At 59.4% G+C, this 13,169-nt stretch overlaps 1 protein-coding gene across 3 annotated transcripts in view; it reads right to left on the bottom strand.

The window, feature by feature from the left end:
• Positions 1 to 13,169, bottom strand: part of LOC132025611 (receptor-type tyrosine-protein phosphatase V-like) — a 34,168-nt gene that overhangs the window by 336 nt on the left and 20,663 nt on the right. The window contains exons 11-34 of one of the 3 annotated variants that reach the window (XM_059413104.1): positions 12,726 to 12,989; positions 12,264 to 12,530; positions 11,842 to 12,123; positions 11,361 to 11,501; positions 10,871 to 11,081; positions 10,273 to 10,340; positions 9,199 to 9,325; positions 9,031 to 9,078; positions 8,282 to 8,375; positions 8,030 to 8,120; positions 7,869 to 7,945; positions 6,770 to 6,904; positions 5,924 to 6,046; positions 5,355 to 5,515; positions 5,130 to 5,265; positions 4,703 to 4,770; positions 4,449 to 4,536; positions 4,260 to 4,338; positions 4,082 to 4,158; positions 3,813 to 3,941; positions 3,558 to 3,668; positions 3,289 to 3,449; positions 2,792 to 2,927; positions 2,339 to 2,575 (exon numbers count right to left, since the gene is read on the bottom strand). In XM_059413104.1, the coding sequence (XP_059269087.1) occupies positions 2,516 to 2,575; positions 2,792 to 2,927; positions 3,289 to 3,449; positions 3,558 to 3,668; positions 3,813 to 3,941; positions 4,082 to 4,158; positions 4,260 to 4,338; positions 4,449 to 4,536; positions 4,703 to 4,770; positions 5,130 to 5,265; positions 5,355 to 5,515; positions 5,924 to 6,046; positions 6,770 to 6,904; positions 7,869 to 7,945; positions 8,030 to 8,120; positions 8,282 to 8,375; positions 9,031 to 9,078; positions 9,199 to 9,325; positions 10,273 to 10,340; positions 10,871 to 11,081; positions 11,361 to 11,501; positions 11,842 to 12,123; positions 12,264 to 12,530; positions 12,726 to 12,989 (3,134 nt within the window). In that variant the 3' untranslated portion in view covers positions 2,339 to 2,515. Of the gene's footprint in view, positions 1 to 2,338; positions 2,576 to 2,791; positions 2,928 to 3,288; positions 3,450 to 3,557; positions 3,669 to 3,812; positions 3,942 to 4,081; positions 4,159 to 4,259; positions 4,339 to 4,448; positions 4,630 to 4,702; positions 4,771 to 5,129; positions 5,266 to 5,354; positions 5,516 to 5,923; positions 6,047 to 6,769; positions 6,905 to 7,868; positions 7,946 to 8,029; positions 8,121 to 8,281; positions 8,376 to 9,030; positions 9,079 to 9,198; positions 9,326 to 10,272; positions 10,341 to 10,870; positions 11,082 to 11,360; positions 11,502 to 11,841; positions 12,124 to 12,263; positions 12,531 to 12,725; positions 12,990 to 13,169 lie in introns of those variants that run through there. The other 2 variants (XM_059413102.1, XM_059413103.1) reach the window with 2 other exon arrangements.

Genomic DNA, 13,169 nt, shown 5'->3' with positions numbered 1-13,169 from the left:
AGGGACTTGGAGGAGCCTCTCTGGAAGCAACCTTAAGAGTTCCCATGAGACCCCAACCCCTCTACCACATTTTCCACAGAGACCCAAGAGGGAAGTGATTTGTTCAACGTCACATGGCTTGGGGAAGGGGGGATTCCCAGAACTGGAATTCAGGGCCTGTCCTTGTCGTCGTGTCTCCTAGAGGAGGGAAGTGAGGCGTCATCCTGAAAGGGGTCAGGTGGTGAAAGTTTCCACCTTATGCAAGGAGGGGAGCAGTGGGCAAAAAGGAAGGGCCTTCTCACTGAGCCCATCGGGCCTTGCCACCAAAGGAAGTGCGGATTTCCACCCACTGAATGTACTTTGCATGCATGCAACCCCACTCAGGTCCAAGGCCCTGGGATCAACTGGATCCTGTCCTGGGGACCAAACTAGGTAGACACTAAACTGGGCTGGGTTATCAGAGGCTTCCAGATAATCCGCGAATGGGCGCCACCTGGAGTCCAGCGCTGCAACTGCAGCCCAACTGCCCTGAGGCTGAGCTCCAGGGGGGGCCTTCTGGTGGGTCCCAGGGCCTTGACAGGCAGGGCAGATGGTGACTAAGGGGGGCATCAATCTCTGTTCTCTTCTTAGACCAGACTGGGATGGCCGTGCTTCCTTCATGTAGCCTTTTGCTTTCTCTGTTCTTTCCCATGCTGAACCAGACCCCAGTAGGGAGCTAGAGCTTCCCCTGTCTCTCATTTGGGTTCTACCTTCCCGTGGCCCAGCCAGAGAGTATCCCAAAGCCTGGAGACTCAGAGGCAGCCATTATTCCTTCTACCCCATACCTCCAGACCCCTTCATACCTCACATCAACCATCCCCCCATCCCATTCTCTGCCTCTGCTGTTAACCCCCAAGGTCCCCAGGTCAGCCAGTGCACCCTGACCCCAGGGTCCAATTGGGGCCATGGCCCTGAATGGGGCTGAGCCCCCTAGGAAGGCCAGAGAAGGTCCTGCACGGATGGTCCTGGCTCTCATTACCAGAAAAGACCCAGAAAAGCAAGCCGCCCTGCCTTCCCAGATCAGCCTGTTTCCGGCCTCACTCATCCATAGCTTGGCTCCATTCCCCTGCCTGTTTGCAGCTCCCGCTGCTCCAGTGTGAGGGGCCCAGACTGGAAAAACCATGCTTGAGCCCTGTTTCAACCTCAGCAGCAGCCCTTCATAGGGGGTTTGGGGAGCTCAGAGCTAGTAGTCTCCAGCCCGCCAATTTGAGGGTCATGATGGGGCCAACCTCTGGGACTCCTAATGAAGTTTGGAAGAGGCCATGACCTCCATTCCCCCTGGGGAGCACCGGAGCCTAACCTCATCCTGGGAAGGGTCCTGATGGAGCAGATAGCCCTTCCTCTGTTCCCCTTCTCCAACCAGGCCTGAGAAAGGCCCTCTCTCACCGCTGACCCCTCGTACTTTACTAGGAACTCAGGTTGGCCAGTGAGAGCTCTGCCTCCTCTTCCATTTGGGGATCTAACTGCGTTTCAGGGCCTCCCACTCTGATTAGTCCAGGCTCTCTCTGTGCCCCGACCCCCACCCCAGGGCCTTCCACCAGGGACAACTGATGTTGAGTATCAGGCAACTTGCTGTTCAAAATTGTGCGGTCTAGTCTGGGAGTCGGACAGGAGCTCATGAGGCCATATCATGTCATGTGCTGTGCAGTCCAGTCCTACAGGGTGGGACAAACTGCTTTCTCCCAGGTCCTCAACCCCACTGTTTTCCGTTTCTCCTCCCGGTTTTCCTCCCTTCCAAAATTCCCTCCCTGCTTTCTCTCCTCCCTCCCTCCTATGGCAGAAGGGAGGAAGAAGAGGGCAAAGGAGCAGAGAAAACTTGGCCACTCTGGCCTGAGCAGCCACCTCCCATGAAGCAGCAAAGCCCCCAGCTCCTGCCTTCTTCTTCGGCAAGCCTGCGGCGCCTGCGTTCTGGGGGCAGCAGAGAGGGGTTGAGGGCGACCCTGCAAACACTGGCAGGTAGAGACGGCTGGAGATGGCAGGAGAAGGCAAGCAAATGCAAGAAGGAAACACCATTGGTCCCACTGCATACAGGGGTGGGAGGTGGGGCAGGAGAACCCTGAGTAACCAGGGGTCTGAATCTGGGGCACCCCAAGACTCTAGAGACTCAAGTCTAAGGCTACTGGAAAACTGGAAGATGAGGCAGCAGGGTCTGCTCCACAGGAAAAACCACCAGCATGCAGGCTGCGCATCAGACCCTTCAGCCAGACCCTACCCTGCTCACGGTTGCCCACCAGGCCCTCCCATTGGGCCCCATGTCGCACAAGTCTTAGAGGCCATTCCTTTCCTCTATGGAGGGTGGACAGACAGAGCACATTCAGTCTCAGGCTTGAACACATTCTTTATTCCTCAACTCTGCCCGTCACAACACAGGGCTCAGTGTGCAGGCTGCCCTCCTGGGGAAGCCAGGCCCCAGCGGGTATGCTGAGGGCTGCTGGTCCCTGCCTGGCAGGGCCCAGACCTCTTCTGCTCCCGCATAAGCACGGTGACCAGTGCTGACTCAAGGCAGCCCGTCCATGAGTGCGCTGTTCAGACAGTTGTAGAGGTATATATACTGCTCCTGGGGGCAGACGTGGGGGAAGGAGCTTCACCCTGCCTGCCACATCTAGGGCAGAAAGGCTCCCTTGCGTCTCCCAACCCTTAGGCTTCCATCTGAGATCATCGTGGTCCCCAGCACCATCTAGTGGCTGCCCAAAGTGCGCTGCCTAGAGACCACTCCTAGAACCTTCCCTGCTCCCTCACCCCTTCCCACAGCTGATCCCTGGGGGCCTCTCACCAGTGTTGGGGTCATGAGGCCACAGGCCAGTGACTGCTGCAAGGCCATGTTAAAGATGTCCACGGTGCACTCAGCCCCCGCCTGCTGTAGCAGCTGGTCCATGGCCAGGAAGGTGCCCAGCTGGGCCACACCCTTGCTGCAATTGACCTCTGGTCGGATGGGGTCCAGGGGCGGGGGGAGGGGCAGAGAACACTGGACTATCCAGGTATATGGGGAAACCCCACCTGGGCCTGGGGACTGGGAAGGGACCCCTGGGCACCTAGTGGGCCAGCAGGCCGGGGTCTGAACCAGGAGGGGCTAAATTCCCAAAAGATGTCATACTCCCCAGAGATATCAGGGCAGAGTAAGGAGATGGGAGCACTGGGAAAGTGTGCCCTTTTGACCCATCACTCAAGTAGGGCTTGATGAAATGTGAGGGCCTGCTGCAGAGGCAGTGAGGGGGTTCGGGCACCCACTCCCCCCCCCCCCCCCCCAGCCTTTTCTTTGTCCAGCAGCACCTGGAGTGGCTGAGCAGCGTGCCTGGCTTCGTCTTGTCCTGAGAGCAGCACCGGCCCACGGCAGCCAAGAAGGGCAGCAGGGTGGTGGCCGGGAGCTCCCGCCCTGGCTCCCAGCGAGGGAACAGCAGTCTCTGCACCTGCCTCTCCTTCCTGCTCTTCCCCTGGGGGCAAAGCCATTGGCACCAGCCCAGGGAGGAGCAGAGAAAAACCAGCACAAGCCTCTTCCCCACACAGCCCAGCACCCCGCAGCCTGTGGGCCCGACACCTACATGTGTGACCCTCAGGAGGGTACAGGGCCAGCCTGCCGTGCTGCTCTCGGCCACCCAGTGCACGGTCACCATGTCTGTGACAATAGGCCGCGTCTCCGTTGGCCAGAACTCCTGTGACCGGGGACCAAGTCAGAGCCACTCAGGTGGCTTCCCAAGCTCTCTGCCCACCCCTGGTCATAGGCCCCGCCATGAGCGTCCCCAGCCCTGCCCCAACACTGAGGCTTCCCCCCACCATCGTCTCTCTGCCCCCCTCACCTTCTCCCAGGTGTCAGGTGGGCACAGGGAGACCAGCACGTGGGCCCCGTGCTCCCACACCAGCTCCCAGAACTCCTGGGGCCCGGCAGGGCCAGTCAGCACAACGTGGTCATGGCCCGAAGGCCCACCCTGTGGAGCACACGACATTGGCTCCCAGGGACTGAGGGCGCTCCCTGTCCATCACAGCTCTAGGGAGCCCCCAGAAACCCCAGCTCCAGCCCAAGAAGCACAAATGACCAGAGAGGGCAAGGGATAGGGCATCATCTCACAGAGAAAAGACAGGCTTCCAGCATCTCATTAGGGGGGCTGTCCTCCACCGGAGAAAACCGCACTTGATAGTCGTTGTCTGAGGGGAGATGGGGAGGGTGAGGGTGCCAAAAGCCCTCCACCCACGCCTGTTGTGGGGCGGGGGCGGGGGGGGGGGGCAGTGGGACCACAGGCACTCACAGGAGCCCATGCTGTCCTGCTCATAGCCAGGAGGGGGCGCAGAAGAGTCAGCCACGTCCTTGATGGCCTGGAGCAGGAGCTGGCCCAGAGGAGAAGGGCGTTAGGAGGCTCAGCGGGACAGAGCCCACAGAAGGGCCGGTTGGGCAGGGACAGCCCCCCTGGTTGCCACCCCCCTGGTCTGAAACACACCTTATACTCCTTCAAGAAGCCAGCGTTGCCATTGGCCGCCCTCTTGGCGCAGGCCTGTGCAAAGTTTGTCACCGAGATGGGCTGGGACCTGGGGGAGGGGTGGACAGTGGACAAGGCACACGGGGTTCCCCAGCTCCCGCTTCTAGTCTTCTCAGCTCTGCCCATGGACAGGATCGGGGGCCTGTTGGTGGGAGGGAGCACAGGTTTCCTGTGCCCCCTCCCACCGCAAGGGCCCCAAGGGAGCTACGACTCACTCGAAGGTGGCAGAGGGCCCTTCTAGAATCTTGTTCAGGAGGCAGCTGTGCAGGAAGATGTATTGGCTCTGGCAGGAGAAGGAGGACTGGGTCAGCTGAGGGAGCAGGGCCCAGCGCGGAGATTTTCCAGCCTCCGACCAGCAAGGCAGGGATGGAGTGAGGAAGGTGGGCGTCTGGGAACTTTGCCCATGCTGCCGCAAGGGGTTAAAGCTGGCAGGGGACTGTCCCACCTCCCCTCTGACAGAAAGGGAGACAGATAGGGTGGCTACCTGTTCAAGCCCTGCCCCCAGGTCCCCTGTGTGTCCCTGAGATTCTTTTTCCTGCCAGCCCCCCCCCCCGTTCCCCGCCCCCCCCGCCCCGCCCCCCCCCGTGGCCCCAGGGCCACTCATGTCCCGCCCACTCCTTCAGGTCCCTGCGGAGCCCTCACCAGGGTCTGGATCATGAGGGGCCGGTACAGCCGCAGCGCATACACAGCGTTGAACACATCCACCGTCTGCTCCTCCTCCAGCTGCCGCAGCAGCCTTGACAGGGCCACGAAGGTGCCCGTGCGGCCTACACCCGCACTGTAGGGACAACCCAGGCTGAGTGGGTGGAGGGGAGTCCCGCCACCCCACGGCCCCAAGCCCCACCCCCCAGGCCCGCCTGTCCTCACCTGCAGTGCACCAGGATGGGGCCGGTGCCCTGGATGACCCTCGCCTGCTCCCGTACCAGTTCCACAAAGGTGAGCAGGGAGCGGGGGGCCTCGGGGACACTGTGGTCCGGCCAGGTGGTGAACTGCAGCTGCTTCACCCTCCGCTGCTGTTGCTGGGCAACCTGACCGGGGTGGGGGGCATCAAGAGGGGGGAGCCTAACCCTGAGCTCCCTCTGCTCCCCCCTCAGCTTTCTTCACCAGATCCCTGAGGGCAGAGTGGCTGATGCCTGCTCCTCAAATCTGATGCTTCCCTTGCCTCCTTCCTTCCCCAGCCTCCTGGGTAGTCTCTGCCTCTCGGGGTGCCCAGGCAGAGGGGTGATGCCGGTCCCTGGCTTTCCTGCCCTGGTCTGCCCTTGTCACAGCCTGGCAAGGCACATGAGCATGAGGGGGGTGGGTGAGGCAGGAAGCCCTGAGCTCTACCTCTCACTATGCAGCTTTGGAGAAAACTTTAACCTTTCCGTGCCTCCCTCTCCCCTCCCTAACCAGCTTCCCTGGACGGTGCCTGCTGCCCTGTCCCCTGGGGCACGCACATGCTGCAGCTGGAATTCCCGCTTTGTCCACTCATCCTCGGGCTCCTCGGCCAGCAGGTGGACCATGATGTGACCGTGGGTGATGGGGGTAGGGTCTGCTGGCCAGTAATGCTCACACAGCACCTACGGTCAGAGGGTCAGAGCAGAGGGGGTGGCTGTGGCTTTATCCTGATGACCCTTCCCACCCATCTTTCAGGTCACTGTCCCCCTGCTGAAATTCTGCTCTCTGTACCAACCCAGCTCCATGGCTACCTCGTCCAGAAGCCACTCTCCTCTGGCTGGCCTCTGGCACCATCACCCCCACACCTCTCATATGACCCTTAGGACTTCAGGGCAGCTGCTGGGCTCCTTTGCAAAACTAGGTGGCTTTATTTAAGGCTGCCTGGCCTTGCCTCACAGTGCCAGCTGGAGGACAGACCCAGCAGGTGTTCTCTCTGTCCCAGAGCCCTGCATTGAGTAGTGCACGGAGGACACATCCACTGGGCTTCTTGAAAGAAAGGATGCAGAATGCCCTATCTTTGATGCCCACCCTGGGGCCATCCGTACCCCATTCTCTCTCCTAACCTCTGCCCCTCTCTGCCTAGAGCAAGAGGAAGTGGAGAAACTGAGAAACACCAAAGGTCAGAAGAAACGGAGTCGACCTGAGAGCTTAAGTACCTAGTCCTTCCTCCCACCTCCCTCTTCTGGGTGGCTCTGGGGACCCGCACCAACCTCTAAGCCTAACTGGCTTCACTCCTGCCTGACCCACATTCCCAGACCTAAGGCTGAGACAGCAGGAGGGCCACTCCTGTAAGGAGAACGTTTGCCACCTGGTGGCCGTTCCTGGAAACTGCAGGGCATGCTCACCCTCCCATTCTCCATGCCCACAGTCAGCATGACAATGATGTGAACTTGCTGCTCCCACACAAGCCGCCAGAAGTCCTCCAGAGTTTTCTTGAGAGGCCCCTGGGTGGCAATAAATTCCTGAGGGTCGGTGTAGCCCTGTGGGGGTGGAAGACAGGAACGTGTTCCTCAGTAACCCCTTGGTCCCCCAGGCCCCAGTGAGCATACAGCAGTAAATGTCCTAGGTAAGATCTCCAGGAGGGAGATACTGTGCAAACACGTGAACACACGTGTGCCCCAATAATTCAGATCAGGAGGGGTGGCTTCAGAGACCCTGCCACTACCGCCCTAGCATGACCTTTAAGGGGCCAGAACAACCCACATGAAAATAACAAGGTCTTCATGTGCCAGAAATAGTGTCCCCAGTCCAACCTCCTCACCAGCCCCTCTCTCAAACCAAACTCATGTTTCTTCCATGCTCAAAATCTTCCATGGCTCCCCATTGCCCAAGTAAAATCCAGAGCCCTTAGCTTAACATTCAAGTCCCTCCTTCATCCAGACCCAATGTGCCTTTGCTGTCTCGTGTGCCACCACCAGGCAACCTCAGCGCCACACCCCACCTGTACGCTCCCACCCAGCTCTTCTCTGGCTGTTCCTGCCAGCCGGAATGCCCTTCCCCTCTTTTATCTCTTATCAAAATTCTACTCATCCTTCAAGCAAGTACATGTCCCCTCCTCCAGGAAGCCTTTCTTGATTCCTCAGGTGGACTTAATTTCTTCTTCTATGTGCTTTGAGAACCATGTTTGTTCCCTTAACACAGCACTTGTCATGTGGAGCGGTAGAGGTGACACACTCAAGCAGTGCACGCACGCACACACACACGCGCACACAGTGTGCTCCTTTGAAGCCGAGTCTACAGGTAGCCAGCTCTGCCCCTGGCAGGCCCAGTACAGTGTCTGGCACACAGTAGGCCCTCAGCAAATACCCGCTGGCTTGATTAGAGGAACACAAGCTGGTGATCTTGGAGGACAATTGCTGGAGCTAGGGTGGGACAGTGTGTCCTGCAAAGGCGCCCGTCTCCAAGCAGACACCCCCCACAGACAGCCCTGCAGGTGGCCCTTACTGGGACGAAGTTGGCATTGATGTAGTCGGAGTGCGGCTCTCCTTCCAGCTGGGTCAGCCTGACCCGGGAGTGGTCATCTGCAGACGGGAAAACCTGAGTGTCTGGGGCCGGGTAAACACACGGCCCCCTGCCCGTGCCCACTGCCCTGCTCCGGCCCTCACAGGGTAGCACGTGTGGGTAACGGTTCTTCGTGGCATTGGCCGGGTGCTCCGCCTCCAGCCTGGGCTGCTCCTTGCCCACCTCCTTCAGCTCCTGCAGAGATTGGGAAGCAGGCCGTGGCTGCTGAAGAGGACCCATCTCACCCCACCCCTGGAGAGGGATGGGGGCAGGGGTGCATGCTGGGAGCAGGTCCAGCCTGAGCCAGGGGCCTCAGGTCCTGTCTGCTCTGAGCCCGAGGGTGCTAGCGGCCTTACCTCGAACTCCTGAAAGAAAGCCTGGTGAGCATGCGCACTCTTGGCCTCATAGCTCTGCCGGAAGCTTTGAATTGGGATGGGCCGATGGGTCCGCCTGGTGGGAAGGGGAGAGGGTAGGATGACAGCGGAGCCCCACCCTGAGCTCAGTGGGTGGTGGGAACAGAGCCACTGACCGACCTCAGTCCTGGCAGCTCAACCGGGTCAGGTGGGAGCACGCGTGGACAGACAGACCCGGACCGCACCTCGGGGCTGCCAACCCCCAATGCAAAGAGACAGACAAGGGGACGGCGGGAGGAGGGCAGAGCAGTCAGGCTCCATGCGGGATGGCGCCCTCGAGTCTGGCAGACGCCATCCCCGATGCACAGCCGCCGCTCCCTGATGTCAGTTCAACAGTTGATGAATTGATGAGGTCGACGTCACGGAGCGCAGGAGGGACAGAGCGTGGAGGGACAGATCTCACATCCCCGGAGAAGGAAAGGAGAGACATGTATTCAGCGCCAGAGCTGGCAGGTGGTTTGTCAGGGTCAAGGGCAGCACCTGAGGAGGAGGCTGAAAGGGCAGAGAGGAGCCAGAGAGCTCTGGCTGGGACACCATTGCGAAGGTGTGACAAAGGTGTGAAGAGACCAGGAAGGGATGCGGGCCCAGGGGGCAGGCTGCCGGGGACAGCGGGGGCAGTGGCCTCGTGGCCGGCGCAGGGCAGGCCCTCACTGCCCAGCACGCCACGAAGAGAGATAGGAAGACGCCCTCACCGCAGGTTGTAAGCTGTCAGCTCTTGGGAAAACCGAGTCTTCTCTGCCCTGTGAAGGATGGAGAGGCCTGTGGGAGCGAGCCCGAGGGAGCAGGGGCGTGGGGAGCTTCTCAGGGAAGAAGCCCCTCCTCCCCCAGCCATGCCGGCCCCCACCCGCCCTCGCACTCACCTGTGCCCCTTCACCCTCCTCCAGCACAGCAGGCCCAGCACGGTACAGACGGTGAGGACACAGCCCCCCATGATGGCCACCGCCGCGGGGAGGGGCATGGCTGCCCCGGAGATGCTGGCCCGGGGCTCTAGGAAGGGCGAAGGAAAGGGTGGCATGGAGTAGCCCTTGTCGCCCTGAGGTGACAGGCCAAGCTCTCCTGGACTTGAAACCTCTGGATGGAGGGCACGGCGACAACCTGCCTCTGAAGTCCCAAATTCCAGCCCAAGGCCAGAGATGGCTATCGACAGGACCATCCTGCACGGGGACCCAGGACGCCCAGCCAGCTCTCCCGCCCCTGGCTTCTGAGCATGCCCCAAAGACTCTCCGCCCCTCTCTGACCCTCTCAAAGAAAAGAAGAGGGTCAGGACCTGGCTTCCTAGACCTTCTAGAACCGCACTGTCCAGTATGGTAGCTAGGGGTCCACGTGGAGCTATTGAGCGCTTGAAATACGGCTACTCCAAATTAAGATTTGCTCTAAGTATAAAATACACATAGGATTTCAAAGACTTAGTAATAGAAAAAAGAGTGTAAAATATCTCATTAACAATTTTTAAACTGATTTCATGTGGTTACGATAATTTTTTAATATCTGGGTTTAAATAAAATGTTACTAAAATTAGTTTCACCTGTTTGTTTTTACCTGTCTCATGTAGCTACAGAGGAATATTGAGTGACATATATGGCTCACACTTGGGGCTTGCTTTCTCTTTCTATCGGACTGTTCTAGACTGTTGGACTGTTCTAGAACCTCGATGATCTGGGAGCGGCAGCACAGAGAAGGGCAGTGCTGGAAGGTAGTTGGATCATGGGGAGTGACACACTGTTTCACTAATGTCCCTGCCTCTTCTCGCCCCCTCAGCCCACCCAGGCCAAGTGTGGTGCCAGGAGCACTTGTATGCCTGGCTCTGGGTAGGACATCGCTCTCTCTGGAGTCTATGCTCAATCCCTCCTCCAGCCTCAGAAGAGGGGGGGGTCCCCAGCACTCTTTCCCTCCCCCAGGGCCCAGCTGGGACTGTAGCCAGGTGCCCACCCTACCTGAAAAGGCCGAGAAGGAGATAATGGTCTCAGGAGGGCTGTGTCTGGTAAAAGCCACAACACTGAACCTGGGACAGAGAAACAGGACCTTCTGTTGGGGAGGGGCAAAGAGGGCAGAGCCGTTTCCAGAAAATGGAGTTATGAGCAGTAGACACTCAGAAAGTGAGAGGCCCCCTCACCGGCTAACAGGCTATGTGTCACGTGACAAGTTTAGAAAAGCCACCCCTAACTGCCCTTCCATCTCCCCTGCCCTATTCTAACAGCAAGAAGCCCTAGAAATAAGTGTCTGCATACCCTTGGCAAGCTGAAACAGAATTCATCCCCCCTCCTGTTTTTGTTTGTTTTGTTTTGTTTTTTTGTTTTTTTCTGAAAAAAAAAAAAAAAAAAAAAAAAACCACGTAACAGATGGGTGTTCCCTTTTTTGCCTCGCCTGCCAGGAGACCCAGTCAAAATAACTCTCTGGACCCTTATGGACCAGCAAATGCTTTCTCTTTGTAAGTCAGTCCAGATCTTTTATGGAGAAAATGTGCAAACAACCCGTAAATGAAACTCACTTGTGAAATGGACGCCCCCCCCTCCCTTCAGTGTCAGCCCTCACCGGTACTGGGAGCCCGGCTTGAGTTGCCCATTACATATCTCCTGGGTCTGGCCACAGTCCTCTGTACCCATAGGCACCATCCAGGATCTCGGCACAGCCCAGGGCCCCGGGTAGAAGGGGTTGGGAAGCAGGATGGCCAGGTAGGAGTCACATCCTCCATAGTAGTGGTCATACCACGTGTGGTTGATGGCTTCCTGGGGGGGCCGAACCACTGCAGAGGAACAGGAAAGGGGCAGAGCAGAGTCAGCCGTGGAGCTGAAGCCACTCTCCCCACCACAAAGCAGCTACCCCATTTCTCTCACATATTCCCACCACGCATAGCATAACAGCAGTCCTATCCATAAGAATGTTCTGGGTCTCCCTTCCTGCTCCAGCGCTCACGCCAGCCTCGGACGTTGCATTTTACCAGCCCAGGGTCTGGAGCCCCCTCGCCCGTCTCATGCTAGGCAGGGGCCAGGCTCTCCCCATCCCCTCCAGGGCCAGGACTCACGTGACATGTTGGTAGTAGCAATGATGCCGTACCACTGAATCTGCCCATCGTCCTTGCCAAACATACCCCGTGTGATCATCACTCCTGTCCCTGCCTCCGGCTCCAGTTGGGGGGCTGCAACTAAGTCTGGAGGGTGCCAGCCTGGGAATGGCGAGGGGAAGAGTGAGGTCCTAACTAGGTGCCAGAGTCAAGGGCATGGGCCATGCAGTCACGACTCCGGCACCTCTTTCAATGCTTGGCAACTAATATCAGATGCGCACAACTAAATAAAGACTAGGACACCCCCCACCCCCAGGCAAGGGGGCCGGGCAGGAGCTCAAGAGCCTATGGTATGTGGATCAGGGCCAAAGAAAGCCTTGGGGGCTGGGGAACAGGGAGACCCCCCGGCAGGGAGAGCCAGGGCAGGGAGAACCCCCGTGGGCAATGCTGGAGGGGAGCTAAGGGAGCAGAGGGGGCTCCCCAGGTCATGGGAAGCACTTACCCTCCGCAGAAGTGGCACACACCAGGGTGACCACACGACTCCACAGGCCGTTCCTGCCCAGCACGGTGAGGCTGAGGCGGTAGGACGTGGCAGGCACGAGGCTGGGCACGAGGAGCGCGTCCCCCGAGGTGTTGGCCTGAAAGACGAGGTGCGCGTCCCCTCCGGTGGCCAGCTGCTCCACCACCACCAGACAGACGTCCACGTCCCCCGAGGGCACCATCCAGTTCAGGGCCAGGTGAGCAGCCTCAGGCTGACACTGCACGTCCTCCACGGGGCCAGGCTCTGCGGGAAGCAAAGGGCTGGTGTTGTGTGGGCGTCGGGACACCCCAAGAGGCTGGCGTCTGGGTCAGCAGCTCTCCAAACCAGCAGATACAAAGGGACCGGGCGTTTATGGCCTTCTCCCCCGACAGACACCGACATACCAACAGGCAGCACCACGGGGTGAGTGGACGCCCGGAGCGGCCCCGCCTGGCAGAGGATGGACAGGGAGAGATTACGTCCGGGTGTGAGGTCCCTTAGAATGAGGTGGTCCTGGCCGAGCCCCAGGGGCTGCTCCCAGGAGAGGCGGCCAGCCTCTGAGAGTCGAGCATGGCACAGCCCGTGCCCCCGGGGGCCGCTGGCCCAGGCCAGGCTGATTACGGCGCTGCTCGCCTGCATGGACACCAGCAGCTCACTGGGCGTGAGCGGGGCTGTGGAGAGAAGGAGAGCAGGTGAAGCCGGCTGCTGAGGGCCCAGCGCTCGAGGCCACAGGCCCGCTGACCCCAGGTGGGTCCCTCCGGTGTGGAGTTTCGGAAATGGAACTAACGTGGGGGCTCAGGGACTATCGAGAAAAGAATCCGGGGGTCTCAGAGGCAGCCCTGCCCACCTCTCCAGCCCCCACTCACAGGTCCAGCCGGAAGCGTTGGCAGCTGCCGTGCGGAGGGGCCCAGCCTTCGAGACAATCTCCACCTCGTACTGGGTGCCTGGGGTCAGGGCTGAGAAACTCATGCTGTCCACCTCAGCTCCCACGGTGCTGACCCCTGCCTGGGCCCCTGCCTGGTACAGAGTCACCTGGTAGCCATCTCGTGACCCAGGCGCATGGACCCAGGATGCCCGGAGCTGGGTGGGACCTTCAGGGGTCACATTTACCAGAGGAGGGGCAAGGGGGGCTGTGGGGAGAGCAAAATATGGGAAGGTTGATGAGAAGAGGGGTATTATGGGCCAAACCACATCCCCCCCCAAATTCATGTTGAGGTCCTAACCCCCAAGACCTCAGAATATGACCATTTTGCGAGGGGGGATAAGGTCTTCAGAGAGATCATTAAGTAAAATGAGGTCACAACAGGACC

Source organism: Mustela nigripes, chromosome 10, assembly GCF_022355385.1.
Source record: "Mustela nigripes isolate SB6536 chromosome 10, MUSNIG.SB6536, whole genome shotgun sequence".
In the NCBI taxonomy this organism is placed as follows: Eukaryota; Metazoa; Chordata; class Mammalia; order Carnivora; family Mustelidae; genus Mustela; species Mustela nigripes.
Note: the sequence above shows the minus strand (reverse complement) of the source record. Positions and strands in the feature narration are given on the sequence as shown.